Source organism: Pongo pygmaeus, chromosome 7, assembly GCF_028885625.2.
Source record: "Pongo pygmaeus isolate AG05252 chromosome 7, NHGRI_mPonPyg2-v2.0_pri, whole genome shotgun sequence".
In the NCBI taxonomy this organism is placed as follows: Eukaryota; Metazoa; Chordata; class Mammalia; order Primates; family Hominidae; genus Pongo; species Pongo pygmaeus.
In genome coordinates this window covers 38,601,424-38,625,999 of record NC_072380.2, presented here as the reverse complement: position 1 = coordinate 38,625,999, position 24,576 = coordinate 38,601,424, and the positions used below count along the sequence as shown (strand labels likewise).

The 24,576-nt window shown below is 37.3% G+C and overlaps 1 protein-coding gene across 7 annotated transcripts in view; it reads left to right on the top strand.

Annotated features, from left to right (window-relative positions):
* NSD3 (nuclear receptor binding SET domain protein 3) overlaps window positions 1-24,576 on the top strand; it is a 113,211-nt gene that overhangs the window by 12,942 nt on the left and 75,693 nt on the right. For all 7 annotated transcript variants that reach the window (XM_054498608.2, XM_054498606.2, XM_054498604.2 and 4 more), the window contains exon 2: window positions 21,846-22,564. In XM_054498608.2, coding sequence (XP_054354583.1) covers window positions 21,890-22,564 — 675 coding nt within the window. In that variant the 5' untranslated portion in view covers window positions 21,846-21,889. The remainder of the gene's footprint in view (window positions 1-21,845; window positions 22,565-24,576) is intronic.

The following is a 24,576-nucleotide window of genomic DNA, read 5'->3' as shown; positions in this document are numbered from 1 at the left end:
AACTGGGTGGGCTTGCTGGGCGTGGTGGCTCACACCTGTACAGCACTTTGGGAGGCCGAGGTGGGTGGATCGCTTGAGGTCAGGAGTTTGAGGCCAGCCTGGTCAACATGGTGAAACCCCGTCTCTACTAAAAATACAAAAATTAGCCAGCATTGTGGCGCACGCCTGTAGTCCCAGCTACTCAGGAGGCTGAGGTAGGAGAGTCGCTTGAACCCAGAAGGCAGAGGTTGCAGTGAGCTGAGATCGTGCCACTGCACTCCAGCCTGGGCGACAGAGCGAGACTCTGTCTCAAAACAAAAACAAAAACAAAAACAAAAAACAAAACTGGGAGGGCAGTGAAGTATAAGGCAAGAATCAAGGAGATCTGAGTTCCTATCCCCACTTCACTTTACCACTGAAGATCAGTGTTCTTATCTCTAAAAGTACAAATGAAAATTATTCTTGGAGTTACAGGGATTCAAATTAGAAGTACTAGAGTGTGCGTAGAACTGTACCAGACACATAGTTGATAATGAATAACTTTTTTAATAGAAGAAAAATAGTGTACACAAAATGAACTAGTCTTTAGTCACATGTTTAATGGAAGAAGAACTGAACTCAATTGGCCAAACTCACTTTCATAGAAGTTAAAAGTTGAACATCAACTAATACCTGAAGAGAATCTTTGCCTAGGTTATATGAGTTTTTCTTAATTGTTAAGAGAATTCATGCTGGTTCAAGTTTGAACATGAAGTTAACTTTCCAGTCCAATTTTACTTCCACTGTTTTATTACAACTCATGATGGCTAAAGCTTCACCAAAGCTTAGTGTTCTGATTAAACAAATAGGTAATGTGAAATTTGGATATATAGTATGAAATTCTGAATTTTCTAACTTTTATTGCTTATTTTGAACACTACATGTTGAATACTAAAATGCTACATGTTGAACCTAAAATACTAAAGTGATAAAAAAAAAAAACAAAACCCAAACTGGTCTTTATAGAAAAGATAAACTTAGTAAATTATTATTTAGATATAATAAATTGCTTAGTGCCTTAAAAACTACATATCATCTTTGGCATACATTCTCTTTTGCCTTTTTTTGGGGAATGGAGGATACAAGCTAAAAGAAAGTAAATCTGAATGCTTGCAAAATTTTAAGAACCAATCTCAAACCATTTTACCATAATTTAAAAGTTTGTCCAGGAAATAGGTAGGAAAATATGTGGATGAACTTGTTAGTTTACTAGATTTCACAGTGAGTGGAACAAGATGACTGATGAAAGTTGTTTGTAGTAATTTTCATTGTGAGCAACTACCCTTGCTGTAAAGGATTGGAAAATAATGTAATTTCCTTCAAGTGGTAATACCACGTCTGTTGTTGCCGGGTGTGGTCAGCAACAAAGCGAAGACAGTTGAGGTTAAACTAGATAGATAAGGGAAACAGGGTGTTTTACTAGTAAGTTTTGTATTGGTAAAAGGCAGTTCAATAGTAATGTGGTTTAGTCAGGAAAAAAATATGAACTACAAAGCAACCTAAAATGTTGTATAACTTAATGGAATCATAGTCAAGTGAAAACTGTGTGATTGAATTTAGTGACAGGATTTATGGTTAAATGAAATACTTTTTTGTTGTTGTTGTTTTCATTTTTGTATTTTGTTAACTAAGTTCTACTTCACGCAGGTTACTTCCTAATTCAGGATATTTTAATGTCTTTAATCATCATCCTTCTCTAAACATATTTCTCTAAATTTTTAGTGGAAAATTTAAAGTGAACACGTTTCAGAAAATATTTGAGGTGACAACGCTAAAGTTAAACAGATTATGGAGTAGCACAGTTATTCTTTACAGATAATTTGCTGCCTGGCGCAGTGGCTCACACCTGTAATCCCAACACTTTGGGAGGCCAAGGCGAGTGGATCACCTGAGGTCAGGAATTCGAGACCGGCTGACTAACATGGTGTAACCCCCTTTAGCTGGGTGTGATGGCGCATGCCTGTAATCCCACCTACTTGGGAAGCTGAGGCAGGAGAATCACTTGAACCCTGGAGGCGGAGGTTGCAGTGAGCCGAGATCGTGCCACTGCACTCCAACCTGGGCAACAAGAGCAAAACTCTGTCTGGAAAAAAAAAAAAAAAAAGATATTTTGCTCTATTAGTAGTTTAAACTCAGAAAAGTTAAAAAAAAGTTAAAAGAAAACATACAACTTCTCTAACACACCTTGATTCCTTATTAGGATTTTGTAAAGAGAATTATGGTGGCCATGCTGATTTTACTCCCTAAAATCCTATTTATGTAGCTAAGTGTATTGGTTGCGAATTTCATATAATTGTTTGATATTACAAATAATGATCATCTTAAATAATGTTAAGGTGATAGATAAGACTTAAAGTTAGTTTATTTATTTATTTATTTTTTTGAGACAGAGTCTCACTCTGTCACCCAGGCTGGAGTGCAGTGGCACAGTCTCGGCTCGCCGCAACCTCCACCTCCCGGGTTCAAGTGATTCTCCTGCCTCAGCCTCCCGAGTAGCTGGGACCACAGGCACGCACCACCACACCCAACTAATTTTTGTATTTTTAGTAGAGACAAGGTTTCACCATGTTGGCCAGGCTTGTCTTGAACTCCTGACCTCAAGTGATCTGCCTGCCTTGGCCTCCCAAAGTGCTGGGATTACAGGCATGAGCCACCACACCTGGCCAAAAGTTAGTATTTTAACCACATATATATATATATATATTCTTTTCAGAATGAAAACGCAAGCCCTACACTTATGTATTGATTATAGGAGGAATCACAGCTCATTTTCCCATTTTTCGTGGTCATTTTATATATGTGGATCACCTGATCCAACCTTTCTTATGATGTTAAATGAAAACCCAAAGATACTGTCTGTCCTCAGAATTTATGCAGCTAAGTTAGAGGTAGAAGCAGAACTAAAATTCAAGTCTGATGACTCTAAGACCAATGTTAGAATACATCCTTCTACTTTGTGGACATTTTGCTTGTCCCTAGGTATATGAGTTTGTCTTACTCTGGCATAGAGATCTATTTGCTGAACTTCCTCTTATGTGACTTCTTTCTATCATCGTAGTAATATTAACAGATTTCTTTAAAAATTTATAATTCTTATTTTTATAAGCTTTTAAAGGATGTTTTTGTTAAGGTAAAATTTGAAAAATCTTGTAGATCAGCACTGTCTAATAGAATTTTCTGTGATGACAAATACTCTGTATCTGCACTGACCAATATGGTAACCTTAGCCACATGTTGATGTTGAATGCTTGAAATATGGCCCGTGTAACTGAGGAACTAAATTTTTAATGTAATTTAATTTTAACTTGTTTAAATTTAAATAGCTACATGTGGTTAGCCCCGAAATAGCTATTCTTAGTGAAGGGAAAGAATTAAGTAGATAAAGGCTGGGCGCGGTGGCTCACACCTGTAATCCCAGCACTTTGGGAGGCTGAGGTGGGCAGATCATGAGGTCAGGGGATCAAGACCATCCTGGCCAACATGGTGAAACCCCGTCTCTACTAGAAATACAAAAATTAGCCAGGTGTGGTGGCGGGCGCCTGTAGTCCCAGCTACTCGCGAGGCTGAGGCAGAGAATTGATTCAACCCAGGAGGCAGAGGTTGCAGTGAGCTGAGATCGTACCATTGCACTCCAGCCTGGTGACGAGAGAGACTCCATCTCAAAAAAAAAAAAAAAAAAAAAAAGTAGATGTGAACATAACTGTACATTCTTTGCCTTGTGGTTACTATATTTGTGTGTTTCTGTGGACTAGATGTTTAAAATCTCATTTTTCCAGTGTGTTTGCTATGTTAGATGGTAAATAAATTCTTCATGGGAAAGAAAGATAACTATAACTTATCGATAATAGTTGTTTGAAAGCTGGAATATTTTAAAAGTCTTTTAATCAGTGCAATTACTAGCAGACTATAGATTGCCGACCAACAAAATGATTTAAATACAGAATGCATTGCCTTCATTTCAGCATTTTTTTTTTTCTTTTTTTGAAACAGAGTCTCACACTATCACCCAGACTGGCGTGCAGAGGTGCGATCTTGGCCCACTGCAACCTTCGCCTCCCGGGTTCAAATGATTCTCATGCCTCAGCCTCCCGAGAGTTCCATTTCAGTATATTTTGGACCAGTTATGTTTACATAACATTTAAGATTTAAACTTTATACTACATGGAATACTTGAATAAACCATAATTTAAATCTTTTTACTATAGCCATAACTCAGAAGCCTCTGAAACAGAGTGAACTTCAAAGGAAATAAAAGATATTACCTGATGATCATCTTTTTCCTTGTCTTTTTCCAGCCTCTCTATATGACTGATTCCTGGTTTTGGTTTCATTAGTTTTTTTTTTAATAAGAATCTAAGCCGGGTGCGGTGGCTCACGCCTGTAATCCCAGCACTTGAGGTCAGGAGTTCGAGACCAGCCTGGCCAACATGGGGAAACCCCATCTCTACTAAAAATACAAAAATTAGCCAGGCATGATGGCAGGCACCCGTAATTGCAGCTACTCTGGTGGCTGAGGCAAGAGAATCGCTTGAACCTGGGAGGCGGAGGTTGCAGTGAGCTGAGATCGTGCCAGTGTACTCCAGCTTGGGTGACAGAGCGAGACTCCGTCTCCAAAGAACAGAATCCAGCCCCCCGTCCCTGTATTGTATTACCCTGTTTTATAGTAGCATATCACTATCTGAAATTTCCTTGTTTATTTTAGCTCCATGAGACTAGAATCTTATTTCTTTGGATTTCCCAAGATCTAGAACAGGGTCTGGTACATAGTTGGTGTTCAGTAGTGAACCACATCACAGACAAAAACAAAAATAAGACTCTACAAGGAGAAAGATATATAACATGGCACTTGGAGTCTGGGAATAGGCAAGGTGAGACTCAGCTTTTGCTTATCTTGGCAGTGTTGGTGTGGGTGATTCAAGCTGGTTAGTTTAATTTTGTATAGAAATGTTTCTCTGGGAACTCAATTAAAAACAAAACTTTTGTCCAGACATACGATATATACTAAATAAATTCTATCTGCCTCATAGAGCTGGAAAAGGGAAACAAACATGAGAAAATATTTCCGTGGTCAGTTTTTGACTAGTCAATCTCATTTATTTGGGAAAACAGAGGTTATGGGATTTACTCATATGCCTGTTCTTGAGTAGTGTTTTAAAATGTGAATGAAAGTCTGTTTATTTAGGAAACTTGCACATTATTTATCTTTACAAAATAAATTTTCACCTAGTAGTTATTCTTTAGAAAAAATATTGGATTAATATAATTCTTTGTGATGGCTATGAGGGGCTTTTCTTAAAACTGTGACTATTATATGTTTAAATTAACAAGACTTTAAAAAATGATTCTTAGTGTAGTGCTGTCTTTATTACTACAAGTTTTCTTTCTCCCTATATATTTTTATGAAAATCAGCCACAAAATTCAATATGGCCCAGAGATTTTGGTTGTCAGAAATTGAAAATCTTAAATAGGTGTTTTAGTAGTAAAAGGACCCATAGCATTTTATTATGTCATGCATAGTAGTGGCTTGACTGCCATTTTGTTATTTGTATCTGGTCTACCCCTAGAATGAGAGTAAACTCCAGAGCATAGAAAGCTGCAGCAGCTGTGCCAATGAAATGGGAGAAATCCTTTCCATTTCTTCTGCTTATGTGAGAGATGACAGTAACACCCTACCAGCAATTAAAATCTAATGGTTTTTCCTGGTTGTCCAGGGACAAATTGTAGGTCACATCTTCATGCCTGTATCTATAGATAGAACTATTTATGTTGTAATGGGGCAAGACTTCTTTTGTTGTTGTTGTTGTTGTTGTTTGAGACGGAGTCTTGCTCTGTCACCCAAGCTGGAGTGCAGTGGCATGATCTTGGCTCACTGCAACCTCCACCTCCCAGGTTCAAGCGATCCTCCCACCTCAGCCTCCTGAGTAGCTGGGACTACAGACGCGCACCGCCATGCCTGGCTAATTTTTTTTTTGTATTTTTAGTAGACACGGGGTTTCCAGGTTGGCCAGGCTGACCTCAAACTCCTGACCTCAAGTGATCCACCCACCTTGGCCTCACAAAGTGCTGGGATTACAGGCATGAGCCACCGCGCCTAGCCTAAGACTTCTTTTTTAAGTGATATTTCTATTTTGGGTACCCCAAATCTTAGGTTAATGAATCTAAGGATTCCCCTCCTTCTGTTTGTAGGGATGCTCCTGAAACTGAAGACAACCAAGTGAGTGGAAAGGCTTTCAGAAAAACCCTTGTTGCTGCTGTAACAAATTACAACAAACTTAATGGCTTAAAACGACACAGATTTATTCTTTTACATTTCTTGATGTCTGACATGGGACTAAAATCAAGGTGTCGGCGGCAGAGCTGCGTTCCTTCTGGAGGCTCTAGGAGAGAAACTGTTACCTTGATTTATCTAGCTGTTTCCTTCCTTTTTTTTTTTTTGAGATGGAGTTTCACTCTGTTACCCAGGCTAGAGTGCAGGTGCAATCTCAGCTCATGGCAACCTCTGCCTCCCAGGTTCAAGTGATTTTCCTGCCTCAGCCTCCAGAGTAGCTGGGACTACAGGCATGCACCACCATGCCCAGCTAATTTTTGTATTTTTAGTAGACAGAGTCTCACCATGTTGGCCAGGCTGCTCTCAAAGTCCTGACCTCAAGTGAGCCCCCGCCTCTGCCTCCCAAAGTGCTGGGATTACAGGCATAAGCCATCATGCCCGGCCCTCTTCCTCCATTTTCAAAGTCAGCAGTCTTCAAATCTCTCTCTGACTCTGATCCTTCCCACCAAAAGGATGATAAGGATCCTTGTGATTATGTTGGGTCCACCTGAATAGGTATAGGATAATCTCTCCATTGCAGCACTGTGTTTGCTGCCATTCCTATGTTCATTTAGCTTTCTTCCCTCACATAGTAGGGGATGGGGATACAGCAGTGAGCAAGATGTAGAAGTACGCAGTACCTTCGTTAACACGGAAGTAGTTTTGTTTTGTTTTTCTTTCCATGACTGAAGGCACTACTACACTTTACTTTGGAAACTAAAGATAAATCTGAACTTCAGTTATCAGCACCCATTTGGCAATTCTCTGAGCACTGAAGTTACTCAAAGACACCTAAATATCTTGTGACATCCCAAAATAAATTGATTTTATGTTGAGCATAGGTTTTGTATTAGTCTATAAATGATACAAAAAAGGAAGTCTTTTTTTAGAGTTTCAGATTCTCATCATGTGTTATGTTCTACAGTGATGATGTTGTGACAGTTTCTCTTATGCTGTTCATAGTGAATGTAGGTTTTGTATACTGATACAAAAGACAAAGCTTTGTGTCATAATATCCCCACTGTTTAGGAAAATATGAATCACAGTATGTTGTCAATTGTTTATATATGCTTGTAGAATTATTATTAGATTCATGGTAGAGCACATAATATTTAATGTGGTTATGTAAATGTTTAAAGTTTCTTGGAAAAAAATTCTTGTCAAGTTATGACTCTTTTGGATGATGTATTTACACTCTGTATTTTAAGCACTTAATAAAATATCTAATTTTAATTTTCTAATGAAAAGATTACTTGCTAAAATTAAAAAATTACATACTAAACTTTTTAAAAAGTTTAAAAATAATTGGGGCAAAATTTTTTTGTGTTTTCCTCTGAGTGACGTTACATTTATGAGGCCTTTCTTAGGAAGTCTACACTCAGTTCAAAATCCATGCCATTAAAAAACAGCCTGTGATATTTCAATAATACTGCTTAATGGTATTAGCACATATTAAGCTATTTAAATTGTTAATCCAATCTTGTGGGCCCCCCCCTCACCACCGCCTTACTGTAATACTCTATTCTGTTTTGGATTGATTTGTTTATTGATAATGTGCCAGGCACTATAGTTGGCTCTGGGAATTCAAGGATGAACTAGTTTATATCCTCTAACTTTCAGTCTGTCCATATTCTCTGGCATCTAAGTTGTTTTTATTTCCTGGAATTTTATAGTGTGCTTTCATTAAATACTTATAATTTGGTTTTGCAACATATGAAGAAAAGCCCTTCTAAAAATCTAGATCATTTGAAACCTGTGATATTAAGAAGCCAAGAAGGTTCTCAATGGAAGTCTTTAGGTACTGGTTTATAGTAGGTCTTTGGAAAGGAGCTACTCTCTCTTCCACTACAGGTTAGAACTTGTTTCCTAAGCCAAAAATGCCTGAGGTCCCCTGCATCCTCTCTCCCCGTCGTCACACCCCCAGCTTCTCAACCCTGGATATTTTCCTTTGTCATCTAGGACACTTGTCCCTTTCTGTCTTTTTTTTTTTTTTTTTTTTTGAGACGGAGTCTCACTCTGTTGCCCAGGCTGGAGTGCAGTGGCGCAGTCTCGGCTCACTGCAAGCTCCGCCTCCCAGGTTCACTCCATTCTCCTGCCTCAGCCTCCTGAGTAGCTGGGACTACAGGTGCCCGCCACCATGCCTGGCTAATTTTTTGTATTTTTAGTAGAGACGGGGTTTCACCATCTTAGCCAGGATGGTCTCGATCTCCTGACCTCGTGATCCGCCCACCTCGGCCTCCCAAAGTGCTGGGATTACAGGTGAGAGCCACCGCGCCTGGCCCCTTTCTGTCTTTTGTTTTTATTGTTCAAGTATCAAACATAATTTATTTCTGGCTGGGAGCAGTGCCTATAAGCCTAGCACTTTGGGAGGCCAAGGCAGGTGGCTTACTTGAGGCCAGGAGTTGGAGACCAGTCTGGCCAACACGGTGAAACCCTGTCTGTGCTAAAAATACCAAAATTAGGCTGGGCATGGTGGCTCACACCTGTAATCCCAGCACTTTGGGAGGCCAAGGCGGGCGGATCACTTGAAGTCAGGAGTTTGAGACCAGCCTGGCCAACATGGTGAAACCCGTCTCTACTAATAATACAAAAATTAGCTGGGCTTGGTGGCGCGTGCCTGTAATCCCAGCTACTCGGGAGGTGGAGGTTGCAGTGAGCCAAGATCGCGCCGCTGCACTGCAGCCTGGGTGACAGAGTGAGACTCTGTCTCAAAAAAAAATTATTTCTCCTTCATTTATTGAAAAGAGTGGTCCTTCTTATGCTTTTGCTTAGTTATTTAATGACTACATGTCATATAACAAGTCGTGTTCTGGAAGGGTAACTTCTGTTGACACATCTTGAGTTTATTATATATAGGTGGAGCTAGACTGCTTTGTTTTGGATGCATGTTGTTAGTAATTATACAAAAATGACATAATTTGCTTCACGTCTTGGAGGAAAATGAGTAAAATTACATGAAAATATAAAGGGAATATATTTTTCCCAAATTGTTTATTTTTTAAGCAAGCAGATTTTGCAGTTTAACCCATAAATTAGTCAGCAGCTTAGAGTTCTTTTTAAAAGGCTACCACGGAAAGTACCTTTAAGTCAAGATATACAGATAAGGTTTACTAATATAGAACATTTATTTTACATACTAAAATGCTGTAAGCCCTTTTTGTCATTTGGAGAATTGATGTTTTATTAGTATAACTGCTGAAAAGTAGTGCAGGAAAATGTTTTCCCCTAAATCATAGCCTTAAACTTTGAAAGAGTCAGCCTCAACCAGAATGGTAGCAAACCTCTTTAAATGGTTCAGAGTTTGACCAGCAGTCTTTTCAAACCTCCTAATTTTGACATCCTCAAGTTTTCATTAAAAAAGCTATAGGAGAACTAAAAATGTGTTAAGTGCTTATAGAATTAATATATAATGGCCTTTGAATCTGAGAAGACCAAGTATATGCATTACCATGGGAATTTAAGAAATTATTTGGACTGGCACAGTGGCTCATGGCTGTAATCCCAGCCAAAGTGGGAGGATTGCTTGAGCCCAGGAGTTCAAGACCAGCCTGGGCAACATGGCAAAACCCTGTCTCTACAACAAATTTTAAAAATTAGCCAGGCATGGTGGTGCACGCCTATAGTCCCAGCTACTTGGGAGGCTGAGGTGGGAGAATCACCTGAGCCCCGGAAGTTGAGGCTGCCATGAGCTGTGATTGCGCCACTGCGCTCCAGCCTCAGTGACATAGTGAGACCCTGTCTCAAAAAAAAAAAAAAAAAACATTGTTTGAGAGGAAATGCCCACATTTTAGTGAGAAATAATTTGCATTTGTACTATTGTGGTTCAAACTTTTTGGATAACTGTAACTGCCAACTGTATAACACTTGGATGCCACTAAAAGCACTGTATTTTGTTTGTGGATGAAATAATGAGATCTATTTTATAGATGGTGTTTGTTCTCTCAAAGGATAAAATAATCTAAAGACAAATAGAACAATCACTTGCATTTGTAATTTCATTTTTATTTCCTTGACAAAACATTTTCAAGCAGGATCCGTTTTGTTTGAAAGTTAACATTGAGTTGTATAGTCACTGTACCAAATTTGGTTATTGCTTTCATCTGTAGTGAGGGCTAGATTAGATCCTATTGATTCTAGCTGCTTTCAGTGAATAAAAGACAAACATTTTTGTTCATTTCCTTTTTGGTACCATAGGGGCGTGGTCAAGTTCTTAGAACCAGGTGGTTGGTTTTTACTTTTTGTTTCCTCCAGAAGTCCACACCCACATCTCTGCTTTTTCTTGTGTACGTGTGGGATGAGGGTGAAGTTAAAATGTGATTAGAAAGGACTCACGGCTTGCAAAGGAAGAATATTGATTTTTAGTGTAATTAGTGCCCTGTCCTTAGGGTAGAAATTGACTTCTGCTTCTGTTCATACTTCATAGCAGTTTGGTTTTGCTGATTTTTAAAGGTATGTGTTTGGGTCTTTTAAATATATGTATGTGCTACTTCAAAAAGGGATGAGGGGCTTGCAGTTTCACAATAAATAGCATTAAAAACATACCTCCATTATTTTTAAACAATACACATTTGTTACTATATTACTAAAAATTTTTTAATTATGAAAACCTAAATGGGCAATACCAGAATTTATAACTTATAGTCAAAGGGTTACTCTGATCATATACTTAGATTAAAATATTAGTAGAACACAGAACCAGAAAGAATGGAGTCTTTTTAAAAACTGACATTAGAGGATTTTAGCATCTTCCTATAGTTATACATTTTTTCTTTATAGAGTTTCTGGTTTCACCCTACCAAACCCATGTACTGAAAATAATGGAGCATATTAAAAAAAAATTAACTCTTCCTTTCCCCCCATTTACTTCTTGGTGTCAATTTGGGGAAAAAATTGTAAAACGAGAATCTCCCTTGATGCTGTCACCTGGAGATCTTTATATTCTGTGATCAAATGTGAGTCACATTCAGAAGATGTTTTTAGGGGGGCTTTGCGTGTATGTACATATTAAATTGATTTCAAAGACAGGATCCAAATACAGGATCACTGAAACATTAAGTGATCATTCAGTTAGATATTAGTATATGAATATATTTGATAGCTTTCTCTTTATACTTCACAGAATCTACGCTTAAGCTTGTCTTTATGTACTGCATTTAAAACAAAATGACCCTCTAGTTTTTTAACATTATGTATCTTTAAAAAATTTTTTTTAAATAATGTTTTTGCTGCATAAATTGCCAAACATGCCAGGTTTTCAAGAACCAGCATAGCTGGTTCATTACTGTAGACTGCATGTACTCCATTCCTGTTACTATGGAAACACATTGAGTGTGGATTTATCATAAACCTTGAGAAATATTCCTTGCAACAGTTCATATAAAGAGACATCTGGATCCCTTGTTTATCCTGGGGTAAAGGAAGACTACCGTCTTCCTCTGTGTTGTGAAAATCATATTATATTCCACTATTTTTTCTAGCTGTAAAAATTCTAATGTACATCTATCAAGTATACTTTGTTTTATAGTATGATTGATTATGTTTACTAGAACAGCTTTGGAAAATAGATTGATTTTCATGCTGATTCAGTTAACTACAACTATGACGATTGTATTTTGAGAGCTTCTACATTCTGAATTTCAGATCTACATTAATAAGGTTTTAAATATATATATTCATATGAGTTTCTTTTTTTAATATATCTTGGTTTTCGGTTGGGTTAACACTCCCTCTGGAAGTTTATTTGACTTCATTCCAGTCTCTTGGAACTTTAAACCTTCATGAAAGTTAAGTCTAGAACTAAAGAGAATCTCAGTGGCATCTAAATGAGCTAAGTTGTTAGTCTCATTTTACCAAGGATATTACCTGAGGAGACTGTAACTGCTTTTATATTCTGTTACTACCTCCATGCAAAGACCCACAGCAGCTCTGTGAAGCATTTCATTTATATAAAATAACTTCTTTAAGTTTATGCAGTTTCGTTTAAAAGATTCATTGAAGCCTCTCCTCTGAGCCTTTGAGTTAGGTTCCAAGAGCATATATGGGAATAAAATTACTTCCTGCTCTTAAGAAAACTCACATAAACAGATCGTTTTATGGTTAATTCTGAGAGGCATGCATAGAATATCTTAGAACACAGAGGAAAGTTACTTAGACTAACTTAGAGCTTAAGTGACTACTTCTTGGAAATGACATTCTGAGCTCAAAAGATGGTTAAGAGTCAAGCAAAAAAAATAAAAAAGGAAAAGGGTATATTATGGATAGGATATAACATTAGTAAAGGCACAGAGGAGTGAAATCATGGTGTGCACAGAAATTTCCAGTGATTTTATATTACTAGAGTACAAAAATGACTTGAGGTTGAAGAGATAGGTTAGCGACCTTGCTTGGAGGGCCTTATATGATCTGTCAATCCAAGTGCTTGGCCTTTTTCTGGGGAATGGGAAACCATTGAAGAATTTTAATCAGGAGAGTGTTGTGGTTAGATTTACAAATTAACCTAGGAATGTATTTGTAGAGTAGCTGGGTCTGAAAACAGAAATAGACAATTTATATGACATCTTAAAACCACTTCTAATTCCAAAAGGCTTAAATAATGATATCAATGTAAGGATTTTTTTTTTTCTTTTTTTGAGATGGTGTCTCGCTTTGTCACCGAGGCTGGAGTGCAGTGGTGCGATCTTGGCTCACTGCAACCTCCGCCTCCCGGATTCAAGCAATTCTTCTGCCTCAGCTTCCCAAGTAGCTGGGATTACAGGTGTGCACCACCATGCCTGGCTAATTTTTGTATTTTTAGTAGAGACAGGGTTTTGCCATATTAGCCAGGCTGGTCTCAAACTCCTGACCTCAGGTGATCTACCCACCTCACCCTCCCAAAGTGCTGGGATTACAGGCATAAGCCACTGCTCCCAGCCTAAGGAATTTTTAAGTATGATTAAATATAAAGTTTCTATTATTGAGAAGAGACAGGCATTTTAAACATAGAAAAAAAATGAATATATACAGCACAACATGTAATTCTATAAAGTAGAATCTAGCAATACATTCCACAGAAATAATTGTTTATGAATTTGTTATAGTGACTTAAACTATAAATTTAGCACATTGTGAATACTTAATTGATATTTATAGGCTCAAGTTGTTCATCTGAAACACGTAACGTGATTTCTTTCTTTCTCCCTCTTGCTCTTTTTTTTTATTTTAGAGAAAGAGTTTTACTGTGTCACCCAGGCTGGTCTTGAATGCCTGGCCTCAAACAGGCCCTCTACTTCAGCCTCCTAAGGAGCTGGGATTGCAGGCATGAGCCACCATGCCTGGCTTGATTTCTTTTCCTGTTTTTGTTTTTTTCAACTCTGTATCTGTGATTTGGCTTAAGGATTCTATAAACTTTTCTATTATCAGCCCACCACCCCCCACCACCATGAATAAGTTGGTAAATAATAAGAGCACTAAAGCTTTGATTGATAATTTTCAACTTTTTTTTGCTTATTTAAAACTGTATAGTTTCAGCAAAATTAGTATTCATTGATTGATTTATCTTTTTAAAAAAATTAGCCTAGAAACATTGTTCAGAGGATGAATTTATCAGAAATGGTTTTGTGTGGTGATTTCATTTACTTGAAAGTACCTATTAGAATGGATAGATTAGTACAGTTATTTAGTCTCCCACCAAATTGTTAGTTAACTCTGGGGAGTGGGAGTGGAGAAGTGTGAAGTGAGGTTCTGTTATTGTTTACTTTACATATTTAGGGATTGTGGGAAGTAAGCTTACTTGTTAAGAGCCAATGCTGTGGAACAGAGTGTGTGTTTGAACCCTCCATTTACTTGATCTCAGACTATGGCAAGTTATTTGATCATACTGGCCTTGATTTTTCATTTGTAAAATGGGATAGTAATAGTATTTCCTCAAAGGGGTGTTCTGTGAAGTAAAATAATATAACAAATGTAAAACGTTTAGAATAGTATTGACACTAAGCTCTCAAATGTTAGCCATTAATATTATTGCTTTAAAAATAAATCGAACACACTATCTTTATCAGGGATTTATTAAGGACAAAGGTGTAAGAATTTCTGATGGCCTGTACCAAGTCGTTTGAAAAGCAATGTGTGAAGAACACCTTACTTCCACATCCTACTTGTTTCTCATGGCCTAAATGCCTCCTTGCCCAGCATTTTTCTTCTCCTCAGATGTCTGTTATAATTGTAGTAGTAACACAATTCAATTCTTAGTCATCTTCTATTTCACATTGTTTGCTACTATTTAATGTGTCTTACTCACAAAATCTTACATTATCTTGCTAAAGAGATTGAAAGTACCTTTAGGTCAGTGATTTTTTTTTTTTTTTTAAACTTTTTAGCAGTTCTGTGTGCCTAGCATTGCAATGAATGATAATAATAGCCAACAAGTGGCCAGGCTCTAACTGTATGTCAGGCACCGTCTTAAGTGCTGTTCATGGATTAACTCTTAATTCTTACGGCAGCCCTGTACAAGGTACACAATTACAGATATCCACAATTTCTGGCTAAGAAAACTGAGGATTAGAGATGCCGAATAAGTTGCCTAAAGTCACACAGCCAGCAGGACTTGAAGTATGCTTTTGAACTTAGTTTGATTCTGAACCTGTACTCTCAAGCACGGTGCTCAGTAGAGCCCCCTAATTTAGTAAGGTCTTAACCATTTTATCAGTTGGTGTGTCTGCTGTGTGAAGGCTGGCCACCAGACTCCACTGCCCATAAAAATCACTATGTAAAGAAATTTACATGTAGTCCCAAAATATCTGTTTTTATGAACTACCAAAACTGCTTTCTTGATTGCATTGTTGTATTATTTGGAGGCAGAATATGAAGAAGTATGGCCCTCTTCATGCTTACGGTTTCTAGAAAATATAACAATGTGGCCCCTTTAGCTTGTTTGCTTAGAACATGGCACCAGAATTTAATGGAGGCTCATACCACTTTAGGTACCTGTAGCTTTTTATTTTTAGTACTTCTTCCAAACACTAGCCATATCATTTGTTTTTTTTCCCCCCAACTTTTCAGTTTAAAAATTTTCAAACCTTTAGAAAAGTTAAAAGAATATTACATTCAACACCTAGATTCGACAGTTGTTAAAATTTTGTCTCATTTGCTTTACTCTAGGTATATGTACCTTTTTTAAAATCCTCAACCATTTGAAAGTTGTAGATACCATGACACTTTATCTCTTTATCACATATTTCAGCATAGCTCTCCTAAGAATGAGAACATTCTCATATATAAACAGAATAGCATTATCAGGACCTTGAAATTAATAGCTCCATTGTTTAAAGCCAGTTCATATTTTAAAATTCTCTAGTTGTCTCCACAATATCTGTTTAATCTGTGTGTTTGTGTGTATTTAAATCCAGGATTTAATCAAAGTTCATGCATTGTATTAGGTTGATAAATCTTGTCTCTTTTAATCCAGAATAGTCTTTCCACCTTTCGTTTGTTTTAGACATTAGCCTTTTTGAAGAGCCCAGGCCAGTTGTCTGGGAGAATATCCCCCATTTTGGATTTGTCTGATTATTTCCTCACTTTAGATTCGGTCTAAGCACTGGGAAGAATACTTCAAAGGAAGAAAATGCAAGATTTGCTAAATGACTGGTTTTATGGCTTAACAAAGAGGGAAGAATCAATCACCTATGAGCCTGAGATTTCTAGTCTGGGAAGCTAGAAAGATGGTGGAAGCTAGAAAGATTCAGACAGACTGGGGTAGTCTGAAAGGGACATTGCACTAGGAAAAGGACAGTGCATTCAGTTTTGAACTAATGACCTTTAGCGTTTAGTGTAGTTGTCCTTAAGTAGTTGGTTATTCTCTGGCGGTGGGATGTTGTGAAAAAGAGCACAGGGTTGGAAATCAGGAGACTTATTATTTTTCAAGCTTTATCACTAATTAGCTTTGTGGTCTTGGAAAGTCAGTATTTGAAGTGTTCTATGTAGTTACCTAAAAAATGAAGTTAATGCACACCTTGCCCTGTCAGTCTGACAGAGTTGTTTTGAGGATCAAATACAAATGTATATGAAAACACTCTATGATACAAATGTATATGTGTTCACTCCATGGACTCCTGTGTAATTATAAGAAGGTAATGTTATTTTCTTAGTTCAGACTAAAATGAAATATTTGGAGTTAGGGCTAGAGAAGACAGGAAAAGGGGAAAATATAAAACTTTTTGTGTTTGAAACTCAATCAAAAGCATCAGAAATCTCAGTCTCTGAATACATATGCCTGAAAAACCCTGAAGGCTATAATTTGGGAGACGAATCTGGAAGCTGATCTTGTATACGACAGTTACAAGAACCAAAAACACAGGTTGCATCTTGTTAGATGTCATTATTTGACTTGCCTTCAAGTTGGAAGTATAAATGAGAACTTTTGAATTCTGCCTGTGTAGTTGCTCCATGCTTGTTCACAGAATTTTTAAACATTTCCTTCTTATGTCTGTTGCTGTGAGCTATACATTTTTGCCAAAAGTTAAATTAAGGTAATGTTTCAGTTGTTAAACATTGTCAGTAAATATGGTATGCTAATCAAGAGCACAGACCCTGGAACTGCGGTTTTTTGCAGTGAGCCAAGATCGTGCCACTGCACTCCAGCCTGGGTGAATCTTGGGTTGAATCTTAGCCATGTGCACTTGAGCAAGTCATTTAACTTCTCTGTGCCTCTATTTCCCTATGTATAATAGGAGATAATAGCTACATGAATGTTGTTGTGAGGATTAAACGTAGTACTTATGTCAAGCACTTAGAATGGTACCTGGCATATACAAAGTGCTGTGTAAGTGTTAATGGTGGTTATTAGAATATTTGTGATTTTGGTAGTGACGAAGGAATAAAGTACCTGAACAGAAGAATTCTTTTCCCAGAACTGATAGCTGAGGGGAACAGAAGTGATACAATAGTAAAAATCATGGACATCAGGAGCTCGAGATCAGCCTGGGCAACATAGTGAAACTCCATCTCTACAAAAAATACAAAAAATTAGCCAGGTGTGGCACATGCCTGTAGTCCCAGCTACTTGGGAACCTGAGGTGAGAGAATCATCTGAACCCAGGAAGTCAAGACTGCAGTGAGCTGTGATTGTGTGTTTCTGCACTCCAGCCTGGGCAACAGAGTGAGACCCTATCTCAAAACAAACAAACAAACAAACAAACAAAAACAACATGGACTTCAGAGTCAGACATGCCTAGATCCAAATTCGAGTTCTCCCACTTTGTGGTTTAAGCAGGCCATCTAACCCCTCTGAAGTTCACTTTCTTTTACCTATGAACCAGAAATCACAATCCCTATCTTGCAGAGTTGTGATTATTAAATGATCTAATGTGTAAAGTGCCTGACCCTGAGGTGACACTAAGAAAATGAGAGTGCTCTGGATCCCTCCCACCCCCTACTAATGTAAAGCAGTACACACAGTTCAATTTCTTGTGTGCAGTCTTACTCATTTGTTTGTAATTTTAGGACTTCCAAAATCATTTCCATTTGCTAATGGCAGAGCAAACAGTGGCTGTATAATTGGATATACCTTGAAAAGTGTATTGTCAGCTTTGTTTCCCTCTTCCATTTGCTGTTTGGGGTTATTTGTTTTATTATTACAGCAGATCCTACTGGAACCAAGATGGTAGACACTGTTAATCAGTCTATTATTAATCTATTAATAATAGGCATTGTTAATGATTCTGTTATTAACAGAGTCAAACTGGAATGTAGCCTCAGGATCCTTTTTTTTTTTTAATTATACTTTAAGTTTTAGGGTACATGTGCACAACGTGCAGGTTTGTTACATATGTATACATGTGCCATGTTGGTGTGCTGCACCCATTAACTCTTCATTTAACATTAGGTATATCTCCTAATGCTATCCCCCCCCCCTCCCCCGACCCCACAACAGGCCCCAGTGTGTGATGTTCCCCTTCCTGTGTCCATGTGTTCTCATTGTTCAATTCCCACCTATGAGCGAGAACATGTGGTGTTTGGTTTTTTGTCCTTGCGATAGTTTGCTGAGAATGATGGTTTCCAGCTTTGTCCATGTCCCTACAAAGGACATGAACTCATCATTTTTTATGGCTGCATAGTTTTTTTTTTTTTTTTTTTTGAGACAGAGTCTCACTCTGTTGCCCAGGCTGAAATGCAATGGTGCGATCTCTGCTCACTGCAACCTCTGCCTCCTGGGTTCAAACGATTCTCCTGCCTCAGCCTCCCGAGTAGCTGGGATTACAGGCACCTGCCAGCATGCCCAGATAATTTTTGTATTTTTATTAGAGACAGGGTTTCACCTTATTGGCCAGGCTGGTCTCAAACTCCTGACCTCGTGATCCACCCACCTTGGCCTCCCAAAGTGCTGGGATTACAGATGTGAGCCATGGCGCCCGGCCTCAGGATCCTTCTTCACAGTATTCCAGGAAGCTACAATCAGTTCATCAGAGTTGATATAGCTGTGAAAACTGGTTTGTCCTTCCTGCTTTAGAACTTTCTAGAAGAGGCCAGGCATGGTGGCTCACACCTGTAATCCCAGCACTTTGGCAGGCCAAGGCGGGCGGATCACGAGGTCAGGAGATCAAGACCATCCTGGCTAACACGGTGAAACCCCATCTCTACCAAAAGAAATACAAAAAAAATAGCCGGGCATGGTGGCGGGCGCCTGTAGTCCCAGCTATTTGGGAGGCTGAGGCAGGAGAATGGCATGAACCCGGGATGCGGTGCTTGCAGCGGGCTAAGATTGCACCACTGCACTCCAGCCTGTGCAACAGAGCAAGACTCCATCTCAAAAAAAAAAAAAAACAAAAGAACTTTCTAGAAGAAATGTTTATGGGATTATCAAAATACTATATGGATTGTCCATTAATCTTCTATTCTGTGATGTGCACGTGTCAAACCTTATGACAAGGCAGGGTGGTCTTGTAGCATTTTCTAACAGATGCTTATCTATATTGTAACATTATTACATAATGTAGGCATCTTCGGACACCTACTGGAGGAGATGCAATAATTGAAAGATTATAATGCAATGATCCAACCAAGAATATGCATCAAACTTACCAGGGATATAGTCTTAAAAAACTTATGCCCAGGACCCCACCCCAGATTTATTCAATTAGAATCTTCAGGAGACAGACCCTGACACAGACATTTTGTAAAAGTACTCCAGATGCTTCTGCTATATATACCACTTGTTAAAAATAAGTAGATACTGGCAAAAAGCTCAAACAAATTTACAAGAAAAAAACAACCCCATCAAAAAGTGGGTGAAGAATATGAACAGACACTTCTCAAAAGAAGACATTTATGCAGCCAACAGACACATGAAAAAATGCTCATCGTCACTGGCCATCAGAGAAATGCAAATCAAAACTACAATGAGATATCATCTCACACCAGTTAGAATGACAATCGTTAAAAAGTCAGGAAACAACAGGTGCTGGAGAGGATGTGGAGAAATAGGAACACTTTTACACTGTTGCTGGGACTGCAAACTAGTTCAACCATTGTGGAAGACAGTGTGGCGATTCCTCAGGGATCTAGAACTAGAAATACCATTTGACCCAGCCATCCCATTACTGGGTATATACACAAAGGAATATAAATGATGCTGCTATAAAGGCACATGCACACATATGTTTATTGCGGCACTACTCACAATAGCAAATACTTGGAACCAACCCAAATGTCCAACAATGATAGACTGGGTTAAGAAAACGTGGCACATATACACCATGGAATACTATGCAGCCAGTTCATGTCCTTTGTAGGGACATGGATGAAGCTGGAAACCATCATTCTCAGCAAACTATCGCAAGAACAAAAAACCAAACACCGTACGTTGTCACTCATAGGTGGGAATTGAACAGTGAGAACACTTGGACACAGGAAGGGGAACGTCATCCACCGGGGCCTGTTGTGGGGTGGGGAAAGGGGGGAGGGATAGCATTAGGAGATACACCTAATGTAAATGACGAGTTAATGGGTGCAGCACACCAACATGGCACATGTATGCATATGTAACAAACCTGCACATTGTGCACATGTACCCTAGAACTTAAAGTATAATAAAATATATATATATATATATAAAGAAAGAAAGAAATTACAATTAAAAAAAGTAGATACTGGCAACTATAGAGAAGCACACACTATTGGTATGACAGTTCATTGACATAGTATAACCTATAGAACAATTTTACAGTATCTCTCAAAATTTCAAATCTGTCCTATAGAAATATATATGTGCATAAAAACAGAGTTTCAAGAATGTTTCAGGCCAGGCATGGTGACTCATGCCTATAATCTCAGCACTTTGGGAGGCTGAAGCAGGAGGATTACTTGAGTCCAGGAGTTTGAGACCTGCCTGGGCAACATAGCAAGACCCTGTCTCTATTTGAAAAAAAGAGTAAAGAAAAGAAAAGAAAAATAAGTAAAAAATAAACGAGGTTTTCTGCAGACGTATTTATTATATCAAACAATTGTGAGAAACTGGTGATCCAGTACATAAATGGTTAAATACAAATACCACATTTGTTTACTATGCAACCATTTAAAGATTGAATATGTATGAAAATTGTCTATACATGACGATGTAGAAGTATATCTAGGATATATTGTTAAGTTAAATAAGCAAGTCACAGAATAAGCCCTATTTTAAAAATGTAGAGAAAGATGTGAAAGAATACCCTTCACAGTGTTTATAGTGGTTGTCCTGGCATGGAAGAGTAGGAATAATGAAGTGGGGAGAGGAGCAGGCCTTTTCACTTTGGTGTTTAAAATATTTGCAGGCCAGGCATGGTGGCTGACGCCTGTAATCCTAGCACTGTGGGAGGCTGAGGCAGGCGGATTGCTTGAGCCCAAGAGTTCAAGACTAGCTTGGGCAACATAGTGAGACCCTGTCTACAAAAAATACAAAAATTAGCTGGGCGTGGTGGTGCATGCCTGAGTCCCAGCTACTGGGGAGGCTGAGATGGGAGGATCACCTGAGCCTGGGAGGTTGAGGCTGTAGTGAGCCATGATTGTACCACTACATTCAAGCCTGGGTGACAGAGTGAGACTCTGTCTCAAAAAAAAAAAAATGCAATAACATTTTATTATTTTTGTAATAAAAACAACCACTGGACAAAATATGAATGAGTTTAAAGGAAGCTCTTATGGAAGCAGATTGATATGTGTCAGGACACTGCTTATTTTGCAAACACCAGTTTTAACTTACGATCTCTAACTTGGGAAATAAAAAGGAATGTCAAAACTATTTCGTGTGTTGACAGTGATGATAAAATCTTGTTGCCACAGTTGTTGTGAAAGTAATCAGGAGTTTCAAACAGATAAGCATTGAAGATAAAAGGTATTTGCCCTGTGTCAGAATTATATCGCTTATCTGTTTTAGAAATATTTAATGTCTATGCATATCTGGATATGAAAATTGAGTTGAAAACATTTTAGTTTAATCCTTTTTCAGTTGATTAGCCTCTAGCCTATGAGAATATTAACACCTTCTAATCCCCTCTTTTATAATTTTAGGCCCGATGAGAGAAAGGGAAAGTTAAGGATGCTGGAGCAGAACAATGGATTTCTCTTTCTCTTTCATGCAAGGGATCATGGGAAACACAATTCAGCAACCACCTCAACTCATTGACTCCGCCAACATCCGTCAGGAGGATGCCTTTGATAACAACAGTGACATTGCTGAAGATGGTGGCCAGACACCATATGAAGCTACCTTGCAGCAAGGCTTTCAGTACCCAGCTACAACAGAAGATCTTCCTCCACTCACAAATGGGTATCCATCATCAATCAGTGTGTATGAAACTCAAACCAAATACCAGTCATATAATCAGTATCCTAATGGGTCAGCCAATGGCTTTGGTGCAGTTAGAAACTTTAGCCCCACTGACTATTACCATTCAGAAATTCCAAACACAAGACCACATGAAATTCTGGAAAAAGCTTCCCCTCCACAGCCACCACCTCCTCCTTCGGTACCACAAACTGTGATTCCAAAGAAGACTGGCTCACCTGAAATTAAACTAAAAATAACCAAAACTATCCAGAATGGCAGGGAATTGTTTGAGTCTTCCCTTTGTGGAGACCTTTTAAATGAAGTACAGGCAAGTGAGCACACGAAATCAAAGCATGAAAGCAGAAAAGAAAAGAGGAAAAAAAGCAACAAGCATGACTCATCAAGATCTGAAGAGCGCAAGTCACACAAAATCCCCAAATTAGAACCAGAGGAACAAAATGTGAGTTGAAAAGTCGTTTTGAAAAATTTTGTTATATTTCACATTTACTGGAAGTTCAAGAGATTTTTTTGGTTTTTATCTCTTTAAATATTAATCTTTCTGATAACTTCTTTTTTCTAATCACTAGCAAAGTGCTTGGAATATTATAATAGGTGCTGAGTATTTGTTGAATATATGAATGGACATGATTAGTTAAGAAATATTTTAAAAACATGTAAAACGAATCTTTCTGCTTATGTTTCTTTGTCCTAATGACCTCGGTTATTTTTATTTGCTTACAATAGACTGTTGGTTTTTGAAAATCAAGAGGAAAGGCAAAGAGAAGATAGCTAATTATATTGGGTTTTCATTATTTTAGACCAACTTTTTCCAGTAGAGCTTAGATTTAACACTCATTGCTAATGTTTGCTACAAAATAACCTGAAATAATAGAAATCTTTTTATTAAAATCAGAGTTAGTATTAATAAATATTGAATAAAAGTTCAGGTGAGTTTTTATAAAAGTCATCCTTTATAGGTAACTTAAGATATATGCTGCTGAATTTTTTAATATCTGAGATTTCAGCATGAATTTGCTTAGCAATAATATAATAAGTATGTAACAAATAATTCTAGCTTAAATGAAGCGTTCATAATATAAATTGCAAATGTTTTCTAAACTTTGACTTGGGAAAACTATATTTATTTTTATGACAGCTATCTACTTTTATATGTGTTATGCCTGAATAAGTTAATTTATTTTCTGTTCAAAGAAATGTTTACTTCTTACCTATTCATCTTTTCCTTGGTAGCTGGCTTCTATTACTTCATACAACTCACATGTGATGTTTTTCTGGAGTAAAGGTCACAATGGTTCTAGACTCTCACAAGTCCCAGTGTGACATTTCAACATGTTTTTTCATTTTTTATAGTTTTCTTATTTATTCATTAACAAATGTTGGTGAAATACTCCTCCTACTGTGTGCTAGGCAATGCTCTAAGAATTAAAGGTATGACAATGAATGAAAAGTAGAGATGCCTGCTCTCAGGATGCTTATATTCTAGTGAAGGGAGCCAGAAAATACACACACATATACATATATATACACATATATACATATATACAGTATATATATATACAGTACATATATACTATATATACATATATACAGTATATACTGTATATATACATATATATGTATATATGCATATATACGTATATATGCATATATATTGTCTTCATAGCATCTAAAGCTATCTGAACTTATGTACACACATATACATATGCATATATACATATATACACATGTATGTATATACATATATGTATGTATACATAGATATATACATATATGTATGTATACATAGATATATACATATATGTATGTATACATAGATATATACATATATGTATGTATACATAGATATATACATATATGTATGTATACATAGATATATACATATATGTATGTATACATAGATATATACATATATGTATGTATACATAGATATATACATGTATGTATACATAGATATATACATGTATGTATACATAGATATATACATACATGTATGTATGTATACATAGATATATACATGTATGTATGTATACATAGATATATACATATATGTATGTATACATAGATATATACATATATGTATGTATACATAGATATATACATATATGTATGTATACATAGATATATACATACATATACATGTATAGGTATATGTGTATATGTATATGTATATGTGTATATGTATATGTATATATGTATATGTGTGTACATAAGTTCAGATAGCTTTAGATGCTATGAAGACAATAAAACTGGGTAATGAGATAAAGAGTAATCAGTGATGTTTCTAGTAGTCATTTTGCAATGAGATTCTAAAACCAGTTCTGTCTTTGTTAGATATCTGCTATACCTAGTTCTTTATATCACCTAACCTTCAGTTAACTATTATAGCTCAGGATTAGAATGTTTAGATTTTATTTTATTTTATTGTTTTTGAGACAGAGTTTCACTCTTATT